The 21,678-nt window shown below is 43.3% G+C and overlaps 1 protein-coding gene across 1 annotated transcript in view; it reads left to right on the plus strand.

The window, feature by feature from the left end:
* Positions 1 to 575: 575 nt before the first annotated feature.
* The window catches only part of LOC138652170 (sialoadhesin-like), an 88,926-nt gene continuing 67,823 nt past the window's right edge, over positions 576 to 21,678 (plus strand). Inside the window, exons 1-6 of the mRNA XM_069742938.1 lie at positions 576 to 682; positions 904 to 1,020; positions 1,707 to 2,096; positions 12,627 to 12,893; positions 16,702 to 16,734; positions 19,401 to 19,667. Of these exons, the coding sequence (XP_069599039.1) occupies positions 978 to 1,020; positions 1,707 to 2,096; positions 12,627 to 12,893; positions 16,702 to 16,734; positions 19,401 to 19,667 (1,000 nt within the window). The 5' untranslated portion in view covers positions 576 to 682; positions 904 to 977. The remainder of the gene's footprint in view (positions 683 to 903; positions 1,021 to 1,706; positions 2,097 to 12,626; positions 12,894 to 16,701; positions 16,735 to 19,400; positions 19,668 to 21,678) is intronic.

Below are 21,678 nucleotides of genomic sequence, written 5' to 3' on the forward strand. Positions count from 1 at the left end.
CAGACATATATATATTGACCTGAAAAAAAAATGTTATTCATTGGGGTTGTGCATGTATTTGTGGATAACAATAATTTTTGCAATTATTGCAGTCAAGTAAAAATGATGCACCTTGTATAGGCTCTTTATTTCCCTGCACATTCTACTCTGATGCGATCTTTGGTCATTATAAATAGAAAGAGATACTGTAGATTCATTTTCAAGCTAAATTATAAATGACTACTATATAATATTTCTTCTCTGTGGAAGTTACAGCAGTGAAGATTGGAACCATTTATCTCATCTTTACTGTTTTTTTTTAGTTTGACAAGTGAGACAAAAATGGATTACTATAAGCGTTTGCGTGTTACGTGATCTGATCACATGTTACATGACTTGATCATATGTTACATGACCTGATCACGTGTTAACATCTACCATAAATAAAATATAACTAATACATTTACAATAAGATAAAGTATTCTGCAGAAAACAAATGAGAAGAGGACACTTTAGTCAAAAAAAAGAGGAAGTGGAAGGCGAGGAAATTACAAAATAGAAACATTAAGCAATGAGGGACAGAAAGATCATAGCAAGCAAAGCAAGAGGAAGACTCAGGAGACAGAAGAAGAAACACAGAACAGAAGTGCGGAGGAGCAGCGGTGGCTGCAGGCTAACCTTCTAATATTATATACTTTACACGGTGAGTGCAGATTATTCTTTATATATATTATAGGAGAATACATAGAATAGATAGATAGTAGACAGATAATAGAGAGATGATAGATAATAGATAGATAGATAATAGATAGATAATAGATAGATAGATAATAGATAGATAGATAGATAGATAGATAGATAGATAGATAGATAGATAATAGATCAAGCATTTTTTTTAACTTTGAAATATGATTTGTTCCATAGAATCTACAATCCATCCAACATCTCAACCAAAAGATAATCTCAGTATCAAGAAGGAGCACACAAAGCCCCACATCATGGGGATCAGTATTTTGGCTATCCTCCCTCTCTTCTGGAAAGGTGAGTCCTGCACACTGATATATTGGATATGGTGTAATGTGCAGTTGATTTTGGCACATTTTAGATCACACAGTATCCTAGGCCTCTGCCGCAGACTTTAGTGCTCCATTGATTTTCTGATACTTTATACTTTTTAGTTTTTGGCAATTGTACAAATAAATAATAATAATTATTAATTAATTATAAGATGCTGCCTGTGCACCTGTTCATGCATCCAATGTTGCCCCATCCAGGCTGGGCATCACAGGAGACTCTTATTTTCACTGTGATGAGCAAAGACTGAAAAAATTGCAATATCTAAAAAAATATGATCAAATGATGCAGATCCACATTCCCTGTAAGTGACCAAAAAAACTGTAATGTGAAAAAGACTAAAGAAAAAAAAAGAAAAATATAAAATTTCTATTCCACAGTTATAAAAAAAATAAAATGTAAAAAGTAAAAAAAAAAAGAATGTATTTGATGAAAATGTAAAACTTTTTAACACTTATAGTGTGATGGAGAGGAGGGGTAAGCTTATACATTGTGTAGAACCGACTGCCCCTGATAATAGCTGATTGATGGTGGGGGATCTGATGTCCTATAAAAGAAGATAGATAATAGTTAGAAAAACTCAATATATTTGTGAATTATCTGAAAAATAAAATTCCTGATATGTAACGATGACAATTTTCATTCTTCTACAGGTATCGCGTGTCAGGTGCCGTTTCGGGTGCCGGGCTATGATATCAGCGTGAATCCTAGTGTCAGTGTACAGGAGGGTCTCTGTGTGACGATTCCTTGCACCTTCACCGCTGACGGTAGAAAGACATTCATCAATACCTCTGGATACTGGATACGGATGAAAGCACCTTTAAAGCCATTCTACATCGTAGCCACTAATGATAAATCCAGTAATGTGCAAAAACCAAACTTCCGTCTGGCGGGAAATCCCGATACTGGAGACTGCACCCTGACAATCACTGATGCCAGGAAAGAAGATAATGGGACGTATTTCTTCAGATTTGTAGAAAGTGAATACAGTAATGTGAAATACAATTATGACAGAGAAGCAATAACCGCCATTACTGTGACTGGTAAGTGTGAGTGTATCCGGCAGTGACGGTGGGATATAGCGGTGATGTGTCTGTGCTCTATGTCACCGTGCTACTGGTTATATAACATCTATAAGTAGACGGTGCCTCACCCCATGAAGTATTTGCCAACTGCATCATCCACATTACAGCCATGTTACTCCATCACATATATATATATATATATACATATATATACACACACACAATATATCCATCTGTTAGCATTAACAAGTATATCACCTTGTAAAATTTTAATCAATATCACACTGAACACAAGATTTCCAAAATTTTGATAAGACCAATTTTTATTGACTATTTTGACCCATAACATGAAAGTGATGTTAATATAATGATTTTCATGACAAAAACCTTCAGTTTACACTCTACAGGAGAAAGAGGACCCCACTGACGATAAGAGCTGACACTCTACAGGAGAGAGAGGACCCCACTGACCATAAGAGTTTACACTCTACAGGAGAGAGAGGACCCCACTGTCCATAAGAGCTTACACTCTACAGGAGAGAGGACCCCACTGACCATAAGAACTTACACTCTACAGGAGAGAGAGAGGACACCGCTGACCATAAGAGTTTACACTCTACAGGAGAGAGAGAACCCCACTGACCATAAGAACTTACACTCTACAGGAGAGAGAGAGGACACCGCTGACCATAAGAGCTTACAATCTACAGGAGAGAGAGAACCCCACTGACCATAAGAACTTACACTCTACAGGAGAGAGAGGACCCCGCTGACCATAAGAACTTACACTCTACAGGAGAGAGAGGACCCCGCTGACCATAAGAGCTTACACTCTACAGGAGAGAGAGAACCCCACTGACCATAAGAACTTACACTCTACAGGAGAGAGAGAGGACACCGCTGACCATAAGAGTTTACACTCTACAGGAGAGAGAGAACCCCACTGACCATAAGAACTTACACTCTACAGGAGAGAGAGAGGACACCGCTGACCATAAGAGCTTACACTCTACAGGAGAGAGAGAGAGGACCCCACTGACCATAAGAGCTTACACTCTACAGGAGAGAGAGGACCCCACTGACCATAAGAGCTTACACTCTACAGGAGAGAGAGGACCCCACTGACCATAAGAGCTTACACTCTACAGGAGAGAGAGGACCCCACTGACCATAAGAGCTTACACTCTACAGGAGAGAGAGGACCCCACTGACCATAAGAGCTTACACTCTACAGGAGAGAGAGGACCCCACTGACCATAAGAGCTTACACTCTACAGGAGAGAGAGAGGACCCCACTGACCATAAGAGATTACACTCTACAGGAGAGGGAGAGGTTCCCACTGACCATAAGAGCTTACACTCTACAGGAGAGAGAGGACCCCACTGACCATAAGAGCTTACACTCTACAGGAGAGAGAGGGCCCCACTGACCATAAGAGCTTACACTCTACAGGAGAGAGAGAACCCCACTGACCATAAGAGCTTACACTCTACAGGAGAGAGAGGACCCCACTGACCATAAGAGCTTACACTCTACAGGAGAGAGAGGACCCCACTGACAATAAGAACTTACACTCTACAGGAGAGAGAGGACCCTGCTGACCATAAGAACTTACACTCTACAGGAGAGAGAGGACCCCACTGACCATAAGAGCTTACACTCTACAGGAGACAGAGGACCCCACTGACCATAAGAGCTTACACTCTACAGGAGAGAGAGGACCCCACTGACCATAAGAACTTACACTCTACAGGAGAGAGAAGACCCCACTGACCATAAGAGCTTACACTCTACAGGAGAGAGGACCTCACTGACCATAAGAGCTTACACACTACAGGAGAGAGAGAGAGGACCCCACTGACCATAAGAGCTTACACTCTACAGGAGAGAGAGAGGACCCCACTGACCATAAGAGCTTATACTCTACAGGAGAGAGAAGACCCCACTGACCATAAGAGCTTACACTGTACAGGAGACAGAGGACCCCACTGACCATAAGAGCTTACACTCTACAGGAGAGAGAGGACCCCACTGACCATAAGAGCTTACACTCTACAGGAGAAAGAGGACCCCACTGACCATAAGAGCTTACACTCTACAGGAGAGAGAGGACCCCACTGACCATAAGAGCTTACACTCTACAGGAGAGAGAGGACCCCACTGACCATAAGAGCTTACACTCTACAGGAGAGAGGATCCCACTGACCATAAGAGCTTACACTCTACAGGAGAGAGAGGATCCCACTGACCATAAGAGCTTACACTCTACAGGAGAAAGAGGACCCCACTGACCATAAGAGCTTACTCTCTACAGGAGAGAGAGGACCTCACTGACCATAAGAGCTTACTCTCTACAGGAGAGAGAGGACCCCACTGACCATAAGAGCTTACTCTCTACAGGAGAGAGAGGACCCCACTGACCATAAGAGCTTACACTCTACAGGAGAGAGAGGGCCCCACTGACCATAAGAGCTTACTCTCTATAGGAGAGAGAGGACCCCACTGACCATAAGAGCTTACACTCTACAGGAGAGAGAGGACCCCACTGACCATAAGAGCTTACACTCTACAGGAGAGAGAGGACCCCACTGACCATAAGAGCTTACTCTCTACAGGAGAGAGAGGACCCCACTGACCATAAGAGCTTACACTCTACAGGAGAGAGAGGACCCCACTGACCATAAGAGCTTACACTCTACAGGAGAGAGAGGACCCCACTGACCATAAGAGCTTACTCTCTACAGGAGAGAGAGGACCCCACTGACCATAAGAGCTTACTCTCTACAGGAGAGAGAGGACCCCACTGACCATAAGAGCTTACACTCTACAGGAGAGAGAGGGCCCCACTGACCATAAGAGCTTACACTCTACAGGAGAGAGAGGACCCCACTGATCATAAGAACTTACACTCTACAGGAGAGAGAGGACCCCACTGACCATAAGAGCTTACACTCTACAGGAGAGAGAGGACCCCACTGACCATAAGAGCTTACACTCTACAGGAGAGAGAGGACCCAACAGACCATAAGATCTTACACTCTACAGGAGAGAGAGCCCACTGACCATAAGAGCTTACACTCTACAGGAGAGAGAGGACCCCACTGATCATAAGAGCTTACACTCTACAGGAGAGAGAGGACCCCACTGACCATACGATCTTACACTCTACAGGGGAGAGAGGACACCGCTGACCATAAGAGCTTACACTCTACAGGAGAGAGAGAACCCCACTGACCATAAGAGCTTACACTCTACAGGAGAGAGAGGACCTCACTGACCACAAGAGCTTACTCTCTACTGGAGAGAGAGGACCCCACTGACCATAAGAGCTTACACTCTACAGGAGAGAGAGGACCTCACTGACCATAAGAGCTTACACTCTACAGGAGAGAGAGAGGACCTCACTGATCATAAGAGCTTACACTCTACAGGAGAGAGAGGACCCCGCTGACCATAAGAACTTACACTCTACAGGAGAGAGGACCCCACTGATCATAAGAGCTTACACTCTACAGGAGAGAGAGGACCCCGCTGACCATAAGAACTTACACTCTACAGGAGAGAGGACCCCACTGATCATAAGAGCTTAGACTCTACAGGAGAGAGAGGACCCCACTGACCATAAGAGCTTACACTCTACAGGAGAGAGAGGACCTCACTGACCATAAGAGTTTACACTCTACAGGAGAGAGAGAAGACTCCACTGACCATAAGAGCTTACACTCTACAGGAGGGAGAGGACCCCGCTGACCATAAGAACTTACACTCTACAGGAGAGAGGACCCCACTGACCATAAGATCTTACACTCTACAGGTGAGAGAGGACCTCACTGACCATAAGAACTTACACTTTACAGGAGAGAGAGGACCCCACTGACCATAAGAGCTTACACTCTACAGGAGAGAGAGGACCCCACTGAGCATAAGAGCTTACACTCTACAGGAGAGAGAGGATCCCATTGACCATAAGAGCTTACACTCTACAGGAGAGAGAGAACCCCACTGACCATAAGAGATTTCACTCTACAGAAGAGAGAGAGGACCCCACTGACCATAAGATCTAACACTCTACAGGAGAGAGAGGACCCCACTGACCATAAGAGCTTACACTCTACAGGAGAGAGAGAGGACCTCACTAACCATAAGAGCTTACACTCTACAGGAGAGAGAGGACCCCACTGACCATAAGAGCTTACACTGTACAGGAGAGAGAGGACCCCACTGACCATAAGAGCTTACACTCTACAGGAGAGAGAGGACCTCACTGACCATAAGAGATTTCACTCTACAGAAGAGAGAGGACCACGCTGACCATAAGAGCTTACACTCTACATGAGAGAGAGGACCCCACTGACCATAAGAGCTTACACTCTACAGGAGAGAGAGGACCCCACTGACCATAAGAGATTTCACTCTACAGAAGAGAGAGGACCACGCTGACCATAAGAGCTTATACTCTACAGGAAAGAGAGGACCCCACTGATCATAAGAGATTACACTCTACAGGAGAGAGAGGACCCCACTGACCATAAGAGCTTACACTCTACAGGAGAGAGAGGACCCCACTGACCATAAGAGCTTACACTCTACAGGAGAGAGAGGACCCCACTGACCATAAGAGATTACACTCTACAGGAGAGAGAGGACCCCACTGATCATAAGAGATTACACTCTACAGGAGAGAGAGGACCCCACTGACCATAAGAGCTTACACTCTACAGGATAGAGAGGACCCCACTGACCATAAGAGCTTACACTCTACAAGAGAGAGAGGACCCCACTGACCATAAGAGATTTCACTCTACAGAAGAGAGAGGACCACGCTGACCATAAGAGCTTACACTCTACAGGAGAGAGAGGACCCCACTGATCATAAGAGATTACACTCTACAGGAGAGAGAGGACCCCACTGACCATAAGAGCTTACAATCTACAAGAGAGAAAGGACCCCACTGACCATAAGAGCTTACACTCTACAGGAGAGAGAGGACCCCACTGACCATAAGAGCTTACACTCTACAGAAGAGAGAGGACCCCACTGACAATAAGAGATTACACTCTACAGAAGAGAGAGGACCCCACTGATCGTAAAAGCTTACACTCTACAGGAGAAAGAGGACCCCACTGACCATAAGAGCTTACACTCTACAGGAGATAGAGAGAGGACCCCACTGACCATAAGAGCTTACATTCTACAGGAGAGAGAGGACCCCACTGACCATAAGAGCTTACATTCTACAGGAGAGAGAGGACCTCACTGACCATAAGAACTTACACTCTACAGGAGAGAGAGAGGACCCCACTGACCATAAGAGCTTATACTCTACAGGAGAGAGAGGACCCCACTGACCATAAGAGCTTACACTCTACAGGAGAGAGAGAACCCCACTGACCATAAGAGCTTACACTCTACAGGAGAGAGAGGACCCCACTGACCATAAGAGCTTACACTCTACAGGAGAGAGAGGACCCCACTGACCATAAAAGCTTACACTCTACAGGAGAGAGAGGACCCCACTGACCATAAGAGCTTACACTCTACAGGAGAGAGAGAACCCCACTGACCATAAGAGCTTACACTCTACAGGAGAGAGAGGGCCCCACTGACCATAAGAACTTACACTCTACAGGAGAGAGAGAGGACCCCACTGACCATAAGAGCTTACACTCTACAGGAGAGAGAGGACCTCACTAACCATAAGAGCTTACACTCTACAGGAGAGAGAGGATCCCACTGACCATAAGAACTTACACGCTACAGGAGATAGAGGACCCCGCTGACCATAAGAGGTTACACTCTACAGGAGAGAGAGGACCCCACTGACCATAAGAGATTACACTCTACAGGAGAGAGAAAGGACCCCACTGATCATAAGAGCTTACACTCTACAGGAGAGAGAGGACCAAACTGATCATAAGACCTTACACTCTACAGGAGAGAGAGGACCCCACTGACCATAAGAGCTTACACTCTACAGGAGAGAGAGGACCAAACTGATCATAAGACCTTACACTCTACAGGAGAGAGAGGGCCCCACTGACCATAAGAGCTTACACTCTACAGGAGAGAGAGGACACCGCTGACCATAAGAGCTTACACTCTACAGGAGAGAGGGCCCCACTGACCATAAGAGCTTACTCTCTACAGGAGAGAAAGGACCCCACTGACCATAAGAGCTTACACTCTACAGGAGAGAGGACCCCACTGACCATAAGAGCTTACCCTCTACAGGAGAGAGAGGACCCCACTGACCATAAGAGGTTACATTCTACAGGAGAGAGAGGACCCCACTGACCATAAGAGCTTACACTCTACAGGAGAGAGAGGACCCCACTGACCATAAGAGCTTACACTCTACAGGAGAGAGAAGACACCGCTGACCATAAGAGCTTACACTCTACAGGAGAGAGAGGACCCCACTGATCATAAGAGATTACACTCTACAGGAGAGAGAGGACCCCACTGACCATAAGAACTTACACTCTACAGGAGAGAGAGGACCCCACTGACCATAAGAACTTACACTCTACAGGAGAGAGAGGACCCCACTGACCATGAGAACTTACACTCTACAGGAGAGAGAGGACCCCACTGACCATAAGAGCTTACACTCTACAGGAGAGAGAGAGGACCCCACTGACCATAAGAGGTTACACTCTACAGGAGAGAGAGGACCCCACTGACCATAAGAGCTTACACTCTACAGGAGAGAGAGGACCCCACTGGCCATAAGAGCTTACACTCTACAGGAGAGAGAGAGGACCTCACTGACCATAAGAGCTTACACTCTACAGGAGAGAGCGGACCCCACTGACCATAAGAGCTTACACTCTACAGGAGAGAGGACCCCACTGACCATAAGAGCTTACCCTCTACAGGAGAGAGAGGACCCCACTGACCATAAGAGGTTACATTCTACAGGAGAGAGAGGACCCCACTGACCATAAGAGCTTACACTCTACAGGAGAGAGAGGACCCCACTGACCATAAGAGCTTACACTCTACAGGAGAGAGAAGACACCGCTGACCATAAGAGCTTACACTCTACAGGAGAGAGAGGACCCCCCTGACCATAAGAGCTTACACTCTACAGGAGAGAGAGGACCCCACTGACCATAAGAACTTACACTCTACAGGAGAGAGAGGACCCCACTGACCATAAGAACTTACACTCTACAGGAGAGAGAGGACCCCACTGACCATAAGAACTTACACTCTACAGGAGAGAGAGGACCCCACTGACCATAAGAGCTTACACTCTACAGGAGAGAGAGAGGACCCCACTGACCATAAGAGGTTACACTCTACAGGAGAGAGAGGACCCCACTGACCATAAGAGCTTACACTCTACAGGAGAGAGAGGACCCCACTGACCATAAGAGCTTACACTCTACAGGAGAGAGAGAGGACCTCACTGACCATAAGAGCTTACACTCTACAGGAGAGAGCGGACCCCACTGACCATAAGAGCTTACACTCTACAGGAGAGAGAGGACCCCACTGACCATAAGAGCTTACACTCTACAGGAGAGAGGACCCCACTGACCATAAGAGCTTACCCTCTACAGGAGAGAGAGGACCCCACTGACCATAAGAGGTTACATTCTACAGGAGAGAGAGGACCCCACTGACCATAAGAGCTTACACTCTACAGGAGAGAGAGGACCCCACTGACCATAAGAGCTTACACTCTACAGGAGAGAGAAGACACCGCTGACCATAAGAGCTTACACTCTACAGGAGAGAGAGGACCCCCCTGACCATAAGAGCTTACACTCTACAGGAGAGAGAGGACCCCACTGACCATAAGAACTTACACTCTACAGGAGAGAGAGGACCCCACTGACCATAAGAACTTACACTCTACAGGAGAGAGAGGACCCCACTGACCATAAGAACTTACACTCTACAGGAGAGAGAGGACCCCACTGACCATAAGAGCTTACACTCTACAGGAGAGAGAGAGGACCCCACTGACCATAAGAGGTTACACTCTACAGGAGAGAGAGGACCCCACTGACCATAAGAGCTTACACTCTACAGGAGAGAGAGGACCCCACTGACCATAAGAGCTTACACTCTACAGGAGAGAGAGAGGACCTCACTGACCATAAGAGCTTACACTCTACAGGAGAGAGCGGACCCCACTGACCATAAGAACTTACACTCTACAGGAGAGAGAGGACACTGCTGACCATAAGAGCTTACACTCTACAGGAGAGAGAGGACCCCGTTGACCATAAGAGGTTACACTCTACAGGAGAGAGAGGACCCCACTGACCATAAGAGCTTACACTCTACAGGAGAGAGAGGACCCCACTGACAGTGCGGCAACGTAAAATGACATTTACCCACACTCTGATGCTTCAGGAGTGTTAGAAATGGTGCTGGGCAAGTTATTTTTTATTTGCAATCTGCAAATGGGATTTTAAAGTATTCATTTTTGTGTGAAACACCAAATTTCATGAAATTCGACTCAAGCTCATTCCTTCGCAGATTAATCCATTCATCTCTATTTAGTAATTTATTTACATGAATTGACACAATGTAATGTCGATGAACAAAAGAGAAATTTAAATCAAGTTTGTGACTGCTCTATTTTGTCTGAACAGCATCAAAGCCTGTGTCTACTGATCTAGCCCTGGCCCATTCATCTGGTCGGTCAAGAATCCGTTTCAGAGCGTTCCTCCCTGCTGCACGGCGCACTTACACACTGGGATACAGCAGGTTCTTTTTGCAATAGTTTTGCCTTTTGTGCTGTCCTTGGCTTATGATGCCCAGCTGGTCTACAGCACATGCCCGCTGCAGCAGGTCCCTATAATTTGGACGCTCAAGACCGCTTACAGAGCACCCCTTCACATCCAGTTCATGTTAAAGACTGTTCTGATGAAGGTCCTGTGACGGACCGAAAACGTTCATAACCATTTTTGTCTGGATGCACAAATAAAAGGAAGCTCTTTTTTGTTCAAATCCACTATTGGGTCTTGCTCAGTGGTCTGCTTCTGTGCTTGAACTTCTGGCCTCCAGGGAGGTTGCAACTCTGGAATATGACAGTAGCGAAGGATAATGGCTTCCTGGTCTCTTCACCTCTGATTCTTCTCGTATCTTTGAAAGATATTTAATGTCTTATTTTCTCATTATGGTTTTCGTGACTCTGTTGACTATTTAAAGATGAATAAAACTTGGCACTCAATGTGAGTGCCAAGTTTTATTCATCTTTATTCTACGGGGTGGACACCCTACTTGAGCACCACCAACGCCTACATCGATCGAGTGCCGTGTTTTCTAATTGTATTCTGTTGACTATTTGCAACAAAACTTTTGCTGGTTCTGCGATTGCCCCAATATCCGCACCCTGAGAAAGCAACATCAACTCGAAACGTGCGTTGGTGTACGTGGCCGGAATATTGGCAGGATCGTTTACACCTTATTGTACCCATACAAATTTAAATTTAATATTGTTAATGTATTTATTGTAATGTTTTGTAATAATAAAATCTTTATAATTTTAGTATTTTATGACCTTGATTTGCATATTATATTAGTCGATAACTAGATGGGTACATTGTTATTTTGGAAACTCGTATTTTTTCCATATTTTAAAATGATGACATGATTACAATTCTCCCTGTCTGATAATTCTGCACACAGTGCATGGATTTGATTGAGATTTTTCCTTTGTTAATTTACGTTGCAAGTTAATTGGCTACAAAAAAAGACACTTCTATTTTTGAAAGCATTCCTACTTTGCAGCATCTTTTCCACATCTAAATAAAACTTTTGCACTTTTCTAAAAAAATTCTGAACTGTTTTTGATAGACTGATGTGGCCAAAAGTTTTAAGACTGCCCAAAACTTTAAGGTTTAAGATATTTTAGTCGGATGTTTCTTTGGTTACAACTCTCAGCATTTCATACGTTTTTAAACTTTTTGTGACAAATACATCAATTTGATGCAAAGATTCAATATTTACATGGTTGATCCTTATTTTTCGAGATTTCTCCGTCCACAGCACATCAAGATCACATCTGCAACAGAAATCCAATAGCCAGCTTTCGAATTCTGCAGCAGACCATCCAGAAAATATGTGATGAATTTGTCATAGGACATACCGTACCCTAATGCCCCAATACATTGTATAGTATGGCAATGCCTTTTATCTGCTCGATTTTAAGATGGAACCTCAAGTATCATCTTAGCACAAATAAAATATAATATTTTTAATTGTTTTGTTTATTGGTCATGTGATTGGTTATTTAAACCCCATTGCCCAAGTATTTTTGGTGGACACATTTTGCTAAACATATAATTGACAGAAATCATGATAAAATTATATTTTATTGTGTGAATCTCATAGAAGAAGCCGTCGTCTCAGAACTTGGGACACTGATTGCTGATGTCAATAAAAATCCTGACCCGCTCTCTACCAAGAAATTGTTCTGCAGCATCATTATATTTCCAGGACAAAGAGTAATTTGCCCAACATCTGGAAGAAGAATTCACCTTTCATAACATTGACCCCATTTCTCTCTAATATTTTTGTATAGATCTCACAGAAGAACCGGTCATCTCAGAACTTGGGACACTTATTGCTGGTGTCAATAAGACCCTGACCTGCTCACCTCCAAGAAATTGTCCTGCAACATCATTAACCTTCCAATGGAAGACAAGTAACGTGGCCGACGTCTGGAAGACGGAGTCATCTACTGTAACGTTTACTCCATCTCCAAATGATCAGCGGAAAAACATCACATGTGAAATGACCAACAAAAATTGGAGGACAACTAGAAAAACTGTCCTTCTTGATATCGACTGTAAGTACATGATAGTTTTACAAATTTCCTTTATCGTGGTTGAAGATGAAATTCAAAAGACACACTGGTGGACCCAAATTCTGACTCAATAATAGACCTTTAAGGCTCAGTAGAAGACAACCCCAAATTGAGGTGACTTTGGAGCCAATTACTTGCCACTCAGGTCTACTTCTATTGGATGATTCACCAATAAAAAAGATCTGATTGATGATCTGTTCTATGTGGTCCAATTTCTGATGAAAATACCAATAGGCTCAAGGAACCTAAATTTGATGATCATCTTTTATCTCCTAACATTACTACTTAAATGGGATGTGAACTACTCGTGTCCCGTGACATCTGCTTGAACCGCCTATTGAAAAAGCAAAAATTGTCAACAGGGTCATTGTGCATAGGTGCAGTCACAGAATGGGGTATCTCTCAACTTTTAAAGACAGGGAGAGGGACATATATTATATATTAACATATATATTTCTGTACAGAAAAGGTTGCATGGAAAAGGTACAATCCTATTTAAAAACACCGATTTTCAGGTGGGCAGCTTTGGTTTGTGAGCCAGTCCGGCACCGCCTTCATGACGTATGACGTATATCTATGTCATATGTCATGTTCCCGACTTTGATGGTGGCTAAGCATTCATCTTTCTCCACACTTGATGGCTGATTTAATCAGATGTCCATGTTGTCATGATCCGTTCCAGGGTTTATTAGTGTCTGCCCTTTTTTGGATGGATCATGTCAAGGGTTAACTTTGCTCTGCCTCCATTCTGGGTTCAGGTTTGCTATTTAGCGCCCATGAATCTTGCTGGCAGTGTCAGTTATAGTCCTGTCTTCGGCTTGTAAACCTGACTCTGGAAACCCTTGGTTTGTCCTGCTGTGAACCCTGACTTGTCCTGTGTCTGTTAAGAAGGCAAGTTCTGCTGTGGGCTGTAATCTGGACTCTTTTGGGGAGGTAGTGGAGAGAAGAACTCTGAAAAAGTGTATGGCAATTATGAACAATAATGCACATCCATTATATGAGCAATTCATGAGACAGAAGAGCACCTTCAGTAACCGGCTAATACTTCTGAGGTGTAAGAAGGAAAAATATAGGAAATCGTTTGTGCCAACTGCCATGGGAATGTACAACAATAACATTAAGGTTAAACCACCAAGGTGAATGTCTACTTATTTCTCTACATTTCTGTTCACTCGTTGTGTATGTCCTATTCTAATGTATAATGTATAATGTTCTTCTGTCAACTCCACTGTCATGTCAACTATGTAATTCCTTTATGATTTTTATGATTTAAGTTGTGCTGCTGTGATACCATAATTTCCCACGGGATCAATAAAGTGTATCGTATCGTATCGTATCCCCCTCTGTCTGCCCTTTCCCTGCGTTTGTCTGTTCTAATTTATTCTCTGATTCTGATCTCCTGGCTTGGCTATTGACTCTGTCTTGATTTGTCCCTATTGTACTGTATTTTGCTCGCAAAGGTTTACTGATCTCTTGCTATGTCCTGACTATCCTTTCTGTTTTAATCCTTTTTGTACTGACGTGTTATCTTGTGCCCTGACTCAGCTTTTTCTGACTACTCTCTTGCCACTAGGTATCATCTGTTCAGCTGCTCTGTGTGTGCAGTCTCGCGTCCCTTTTAAACTCCCCCTGGTAAAGGTTGCGCTGTATTGCACTGCAGCTTCATGACACATGTGCCTTTAACAGCCGCGGGTGGATCGGTGCTCTGCTTGTGGCTATTAACCAATGAAATCACATTGTTATTCACTGACAGTGCCATTTAACATGCACCAGCCGGAATTATTTCACAAATCCCGCCTATTGATGTCCCTGTTACGTGATCGAAGAGCGACAATGGGTTGTCATAACATCCAGTAATCTGTAGAAGACCCCCCTGCCTGTCATTGTGAATCTCCTGTAAATGCCGGCTTGTGACCAGCATTCATAGGAGATCAAGATTTTTGCTACATATCGCAGGTCTGCAGCCCAGCGATGTGTAGCACAGGTGATCAGATGATCACAGCTTCAAGTCCCCTAAGGGAAATATTGTATAAAGTAAAAAGAAGAGTTTTTAGAAATATTCAGCAAATAAAAAAATATAAAACTTAAACTCACCCCCATTTTGCCCCATTGAAAATAAAACAATTAAAAAAAAACACAAATTTGGTATCGCTGAGTTTAGAAATGTCTGATCTATCAAAACATAAAGTAAATGAATCCGACTGGTAAATGGCATAACGAGAAAAAAATAAAACAATGCCCAAATTATGTTTTTTGGGTCTTTATAATGTTGCAATAATAGGTGATCAAAACATTGTATCTACCTCAAAATTGTATCAATAAAAATATCAGCTCAGGGCATGAAAAGTAAGCCCTCACCCAGCTCCAGATCCTGAAAAATTAGAATGTTTCCAGGCTCAGAAAATGGCCACAAGAGCAAAACATTTTTTTTTTTACAAATTTACAAAAAAAATTTCTTCACCACTTAAATAAAAAATAGATTATACATGTTTGATAGCTGCATACTCGTACTGACCTGTAGGATCATTTTTCCTGGTCTGTGTTACCATATAGTGAACATAGTAAATAATAAAAAAAAAACCTGTCCGACCGCACTTGTAATTTTATTCACGTTTTCTGGTAGACTATCGGGTAAAATCAAAAAGTTGTGTCTCTTGGAAGAAGGTGAGGAAAAAAGGAAACCAAAATAAAAAACAGAAAATGGCCATGGCACTTTACCCCCAGTGATCAGCAAAGAATCACCTATGTGAGGTCTCGGCATCAATAGGGGAAATCTGGCCACTTGTGTGAGTGTGAACTCTTCTTAATTATGCCAGACCTACTATTTCTTTATTCGGTAAGTCAGGGGACATGAGCTATTGTTTCACGTGAGATCTTCAGGTCTCCATTTTTGTATGTTAATTTATGGAATGCCTGCTGATTACAAATTGCATCAGCCCCTTGTGGTGCACTAGTCTGCATCACTTGGAAGACAATAATACAGTCAATCGACTTTGGGAAAAACTAGGAAACAACTATGATTATCTCCCCCAATCATGTGGGACAATGCTCTGAATTGGAGCTGAGGGTTATAAAAAGGGGACTTCTCCTGTCACCGGTGACTCTACAGGACTTCATCCTAGGGACCTTGGTTCCAGCTGGTAGATTAGAGAACTGCTCCACTGTCCAACACTGAGCTCATACATTTGTTTGGATAACTCAGTTTGAGGTAATTCGGTCACTCGGCCACATATCTCTCTGTGGTCGGTCAGCTTCCTCAACTTGCCCCTACCTCCTCTCTGTGGGTGCCTGCCAAAAGCGAGGTGCTACTGGTTGCGGTAGTTCGCCCTGGATGCCCCGAAGTCACGGAGGTTCTAATTCCCTGTGAGCCAGCGGAAGGGTGTCACTTACACTTTCTTGTGTCCTTGCTGGGAATGTAACATATGCTGGTAACTGTTGGTGACCCAATAAAGTCGTATCAGAGTGTAGTACCCTCATCCTATATTGTCAGAGTAGTATTCTGCCCATGGAGAAGAAGTGCGGGTTTTCAGTGGGATGAGCCTGGTCCATCTAAATACAGACAGGCCAGAGAAGGAAAGCACCAACTGACCCTCTTGGCTCCATACCCATTAGTTCCGATAAATACTATATTCTAACACGGAAGTGCTTGGTTAATCATGGCAACGTATGAAGGGAATATGATTAGTTATTTTTCATATTCTGGAAATTTCAAGAAACTATTGGAGCCACGATGCAGATATTTATCATGTCAGGGATTAGTTTCTTATTTGTCCTCTTTATTGTATTTCAGGTCCTACAATTATTACAATCACATGGGATACAGGTAAGGCCATATATATTATATAATGACCATAACTGACTTTGTCATGGTACTTATCATTTGTGTACTGAAATAACTGGGTGCATAAACATGATGGAGATGTGTCCAAACACATCCTGATCCCGATAAAGCTCTAATTCAACATTGGAAATGGCCCTGATCAAACCAACAGAGCAACCATGCTACTTGTCCGAAAGGTCCAGCAATCAGGAATGCGTTGCCCACAGCCTGCAGAAAATAAGAATTCAAGGGAGCCGTGCATTGATTGATAATGAGAGTAACTCTTTAAGGACCTGTTTAGATGTTCTCTAAAAGGTTCTGACTATGATCTTTTATCCAGGAGAAGAGATGAGCAAATTTTTCAATATTCGGTTTTGATTAAGATCTCCAGCGAATATTGTATTTGCAATATTCACCGAACACAGCCAAACGCCACTAGAGTCAATGGGAGAAGAAATGAGCCGATACGTTCGGAAACGATCGTCATACATAAATTCGGCATGAATAGGGTACCAACAGGCACGAATATGGCAAATTCAGATTCGGCAACCGATTCCGAACATATTCACTCACCTCTATTCAGGAGATCCTTCTGTTAAAGCTCACCAAACATTGTGATAGTACAGTAAATAAATAATACCCAAGTATACGTACTGAAATTTTTAACAAATACACTTTATTGAATATACCGTACTTAAAAAAAAAAAAAACAGATCTTAATAAATGGAGACTCTATGGGTCTCGGAAAATTGTGCCTTTTTTTTTATTTTTACAAAGTTTGGATTTTTTTTCACCACTTACATAAAAAAGAACCTATACATGTTTGGTATCTACTAATTTGTAATGACCTGCATAATCATGGCAGGTCAGTTTTAGCATTTTGTGAACATGGTAAAAAAAAATTATGGAATTGCACTTTTTTCAATTTCACCACACTTAGGGTGGTTTCACACTTGCGTTTTTGTCTGCAGCGTTTTTTTTCAAAAAAACGCATGCATTTTTTTTCCCTATATTTAACATTGAAAACGCATGCGTTTTTTGTTGTACGCATTTGGTCACGTTTTGAAACGCATGCGTTTTTTTACTGCATGCGTTCATTTTCAGAAATGCAACCTGTAGTATTTTTGAGAGGCGTTTTTTGGACCAAAAAAAACGCATGCGTTTTCATGCGTTTTTTTTGGGTCAAAAAATACATTGGAGTCAATGGGGACGCATGCGTTTTTTTGTGCATGCGATTTTTTGCATTAAAAACGCATGCGTTTTTATATTAAAAAACCAGAAAACACACTAATATGCCACCCCCAACATAAAAGTGATAAAGGGATCCTAACCCTAACCCTAACCCTACCCCTAACCCTAACTCTCCCCTAACCCTAACACTAAGGGATCCTAACCCTAACCCTACCCCTAACCCTACCCCTAAACCTAACCCTAAGGGATCCTAACCCTACCCCTAACCCTAACCCTACCCCTAACCCTAACCCTACCCCTACCCCTAACCCTAACCCTAAGGGATCCTAACCCTAACCCTACCCCTAACCCTACCCCTAACCCTAACCCTAATCCCTTTAGGGTTAGGGTTAGGGGTAGGGTTAGGGGTAGGGTTAGGGTTAGGGGTAGGGTTAGGGATAGGATCCCTTAGAGTTAGGGTTAGGGGTAGGGTTAGGGTTAGGGGTAGGGTTAGGGTTGAGATCCCTTAGGGTTAGGGTTAGGGGTAGGGTTAGGGTTAGGGTTAGGGGTAGGGATCCCTAACCCTACCCCTAACCCTAACCCTAACTCTAACTATTTCTGTTTATAGTGGGTTTTTTACTTTATTTTGATGATTGGCAGCTGTCACACATTTCTTAGCATGCGTTTAAAAAACGCAAACGCATGAAAAACGCATGTAAACGCGTCAAAACGCCGCGTTTTTTTCACCACATGCAAAAACGCATGCGTCAAAAAAACGCAGCGTTTGCACGCGTTTACATGCGTTTTTTCACCATGCGTTTTTTTGTGTTTTTTACCGCAAAAAGGCACCCAAAAAAACGCAAATGTGAAACCAGCCTTAGAATTTTTTTCCCATTTCCAGTACATGATATGGTAAAAGCATTTATGTCAATCAAATGTACAACTCTTCCTGCACAAAACAAGCCCTCACATGGCCATATTGATGGAAAAATTAACAAAGTTATGATAGCTTTGGGAAGAAGAGGAGCAAAAAATGGTAACGCAAAAACAGAAATGCCCCTGATCCTTAAGGGGTTAAGATAACATTGAGCGGATCCTAGGTGACCTATCTAGGCTTGCACAAAATCAGTCTTCCTACAGAGCATTCATCCATGAAGTCACCATGAGCTGAAAGCCATTAATAATAATAATAAGAATATTCATGCAACATCTCAATCAATGTCTCTGCATTATACTGCATGTGTTTCTCCTATCACATCAGAGCAGTAATTAGATAAAAGATGACACTCTCGAATGTCCAAGTGTTCAAAGGATTCTATCTCATAGGTCCACTCTCCTGTCCATAATTCTTGGACATGCTTGTTTAGCAAAGTAATTGGTAAATTAGAATGGGCTACCAGGCAGCCTGGACTTGGCCTTCACTCTACTCACTTGCTGGTTATTATGTTCCATAACTTCCATAACATCTCTAAATTATAAAGTTTTCCTATTTATTCTAGGAAAGAAAAAAAATAAGCCGGACAATATACTTAAAGTGGATGAAGGTTCATCAGTGACATTGAGATGTTTAGTAGAAAGTAACCTAACTTATCAAAGATATAATGTAACGTGGATTGATCAGGAGAATCAAGTTCTCCAGAATGGGACTGGAAAAATGTTAGAACTCAGACTAGAAAACGTGACGATGGAAGATACTGGTGTCTACACGTGTTCAGTGACGACTGAATGTGCAACACATAGAGCAAATATCTCCATATCTGTACAATGTAAGTATCATTTTTTAAAAATAGATAAATTATTCTTATATATAGTCATTTTCATAAATGTTCCAGTGAATCATTTTTGCCACAATATTATGTCACTAATTGCTATCTATTTGTGTGATTTTTTTTTTATTTTTGCAGGAAATGAACACACTGTGTTTTGTGTTATTCTTTGCACTGTCTGCACATGGCAACATCAGAAAAAATGTATATGCTGCCCTTAATAGCATTCATTCAATTGGTCTGTTCTTGTACAGCTATTTTTATTATTATTATTAATAAGAGTTTTTATATTACATATCTTAACCTTTTCACAACATATGGCGTATGTTTATGTACCTCCTGTGTCATGTCCCTGCCTTTGATGCAAGCTCCGGTGCTGAGCCTGAAACTCCCCCCCCCCCCCAAATGATGGCTGGTTTAATTTGCCATCATCAAACTTTAACAGCCGTGGGTGGATCGGTGATCTGACCGCAGGTGTTAAACTGTTAAATCCCGCTGTCGATCTCTAACAGAAGGATTTAACTAATCTGGGAAGGAGCGGATAATTCCACGTCCCCATCGGCGCACATCAGGGGTTGTACTAAAGATCTCCCATCTGTCATTACAATCCTCTGATGAATGCAGGCTTCATGGCCGACGTTCAATGGAGATCTTGATTTCTGCTATCCATAGCTGTGCAGAAGCCCTGCTATGTATAGCACAAGTGATCCCCCTAAGGGGACTATAAAATATAGTTACAAATTTTCAAAAGTATGAAAAAATTTTAAAAAAAAGTTCAAATCACCCCCCGTTTTACCTCATTGAAAATCTATAATATAACGCTGGGAGCGTCACTCTGTCCGAAGCCTTTATAGACTGCACAAGCGCAAGCGCCGGCGCAGTCTAGACCCCACAGAGTGACGCTTCCAGGAAATCGCGGTATGCGTAAATACTGAACACACACCGCGATCTCCAAAGGAGAGGCAGGGACCGCCAGGAGGTTAAGTATATTCACCTGTCCTCCGTTCCAGCACTGCGTGCGGCTCCTTCTCCGTGTCCCGGTCCTCTGCCTGTGACGTTCACAGTTCAGAGGGCGCGATGACGCGCTTAATGCGCGCCGCCCTCTGACTGAACAGTCACAGCCAGAGGAGCCGGAAGATGGCGGCGCGCAGCGCTGGAACAGGACAAACAGGTGAGTATAGCAAGTGTCGGGGGCCTGAGCTAGCAGCGACTCCGGCACCTGACCCCCACAGCGCGCTGGTGTCCCAGCCTGCTCAGGCCCCCCAGCACTCAGCGCCCAGCGACGATAGGTGAGTATGGTATTTTTTTTTATATATCGCAGCAGCATATGGGGCATATACTATGGAGCATGTTATGGGGGCCATAAACCATAATGAAGCAGTGTACGGGGGCATATACTATGGAGCATCTTATGGGGGCCATAAACCATAATGAAGCAGTGTACGGGGGCATAAACTATGGAGCATCTTATGGGGGCCATAAACCATAATGAAGCAGTGTACGGGGGCATATATTATGGAGCATCTTATGGGGGCAATCAACCATAATGGAGCAGTGTACGGGGGCATATACTATGGAGCATCTTATGGGGCCATCAACCCTAATGGAGCAGTGTACGGGGGCATATATTATGGAGCATCTTATGGGGGCCATAAACCATAATGGAGCAGTGTACAGGGGCATATACTATGGAGCATTTTATGGGGCCATCAACCATAATGGAGCAGTGTACGGGGGCATATACTACGGAGCATCTTATGGGGCCATCAACCATAATGGAGCAGTGTACGGGGGCATATACTATGGAGCATCTTATGGGGGCCATCAACCATAATGGAGCAGTGTACGGGGGCATATACAATGGAGCATCTTATGGGGGCCATAAACCATAATGGAGCAGTGTACAGGGGCATATACTATGGAGCATCTTATGGGGGCCATAAACTATAATGGAGCAGTGTACGGGGCATATATTATGGAGCATCTTATGGGGGCCATCAACCATAATGGA

This window comes from Ranitomeya imitator, chromosome 10 (assembly GCF_032444005.1).
Source record: "Ranitomeya imitator isolate aRanImi1 chromosome 10, aRanImi1.pri, whole genome shotgun sequence".
NCBI lineage: Eukaryota > Metazoa > Chordata > Amphibia > Anura > Dendrobatidae > Ranitomeya > Ranitomeya imitator.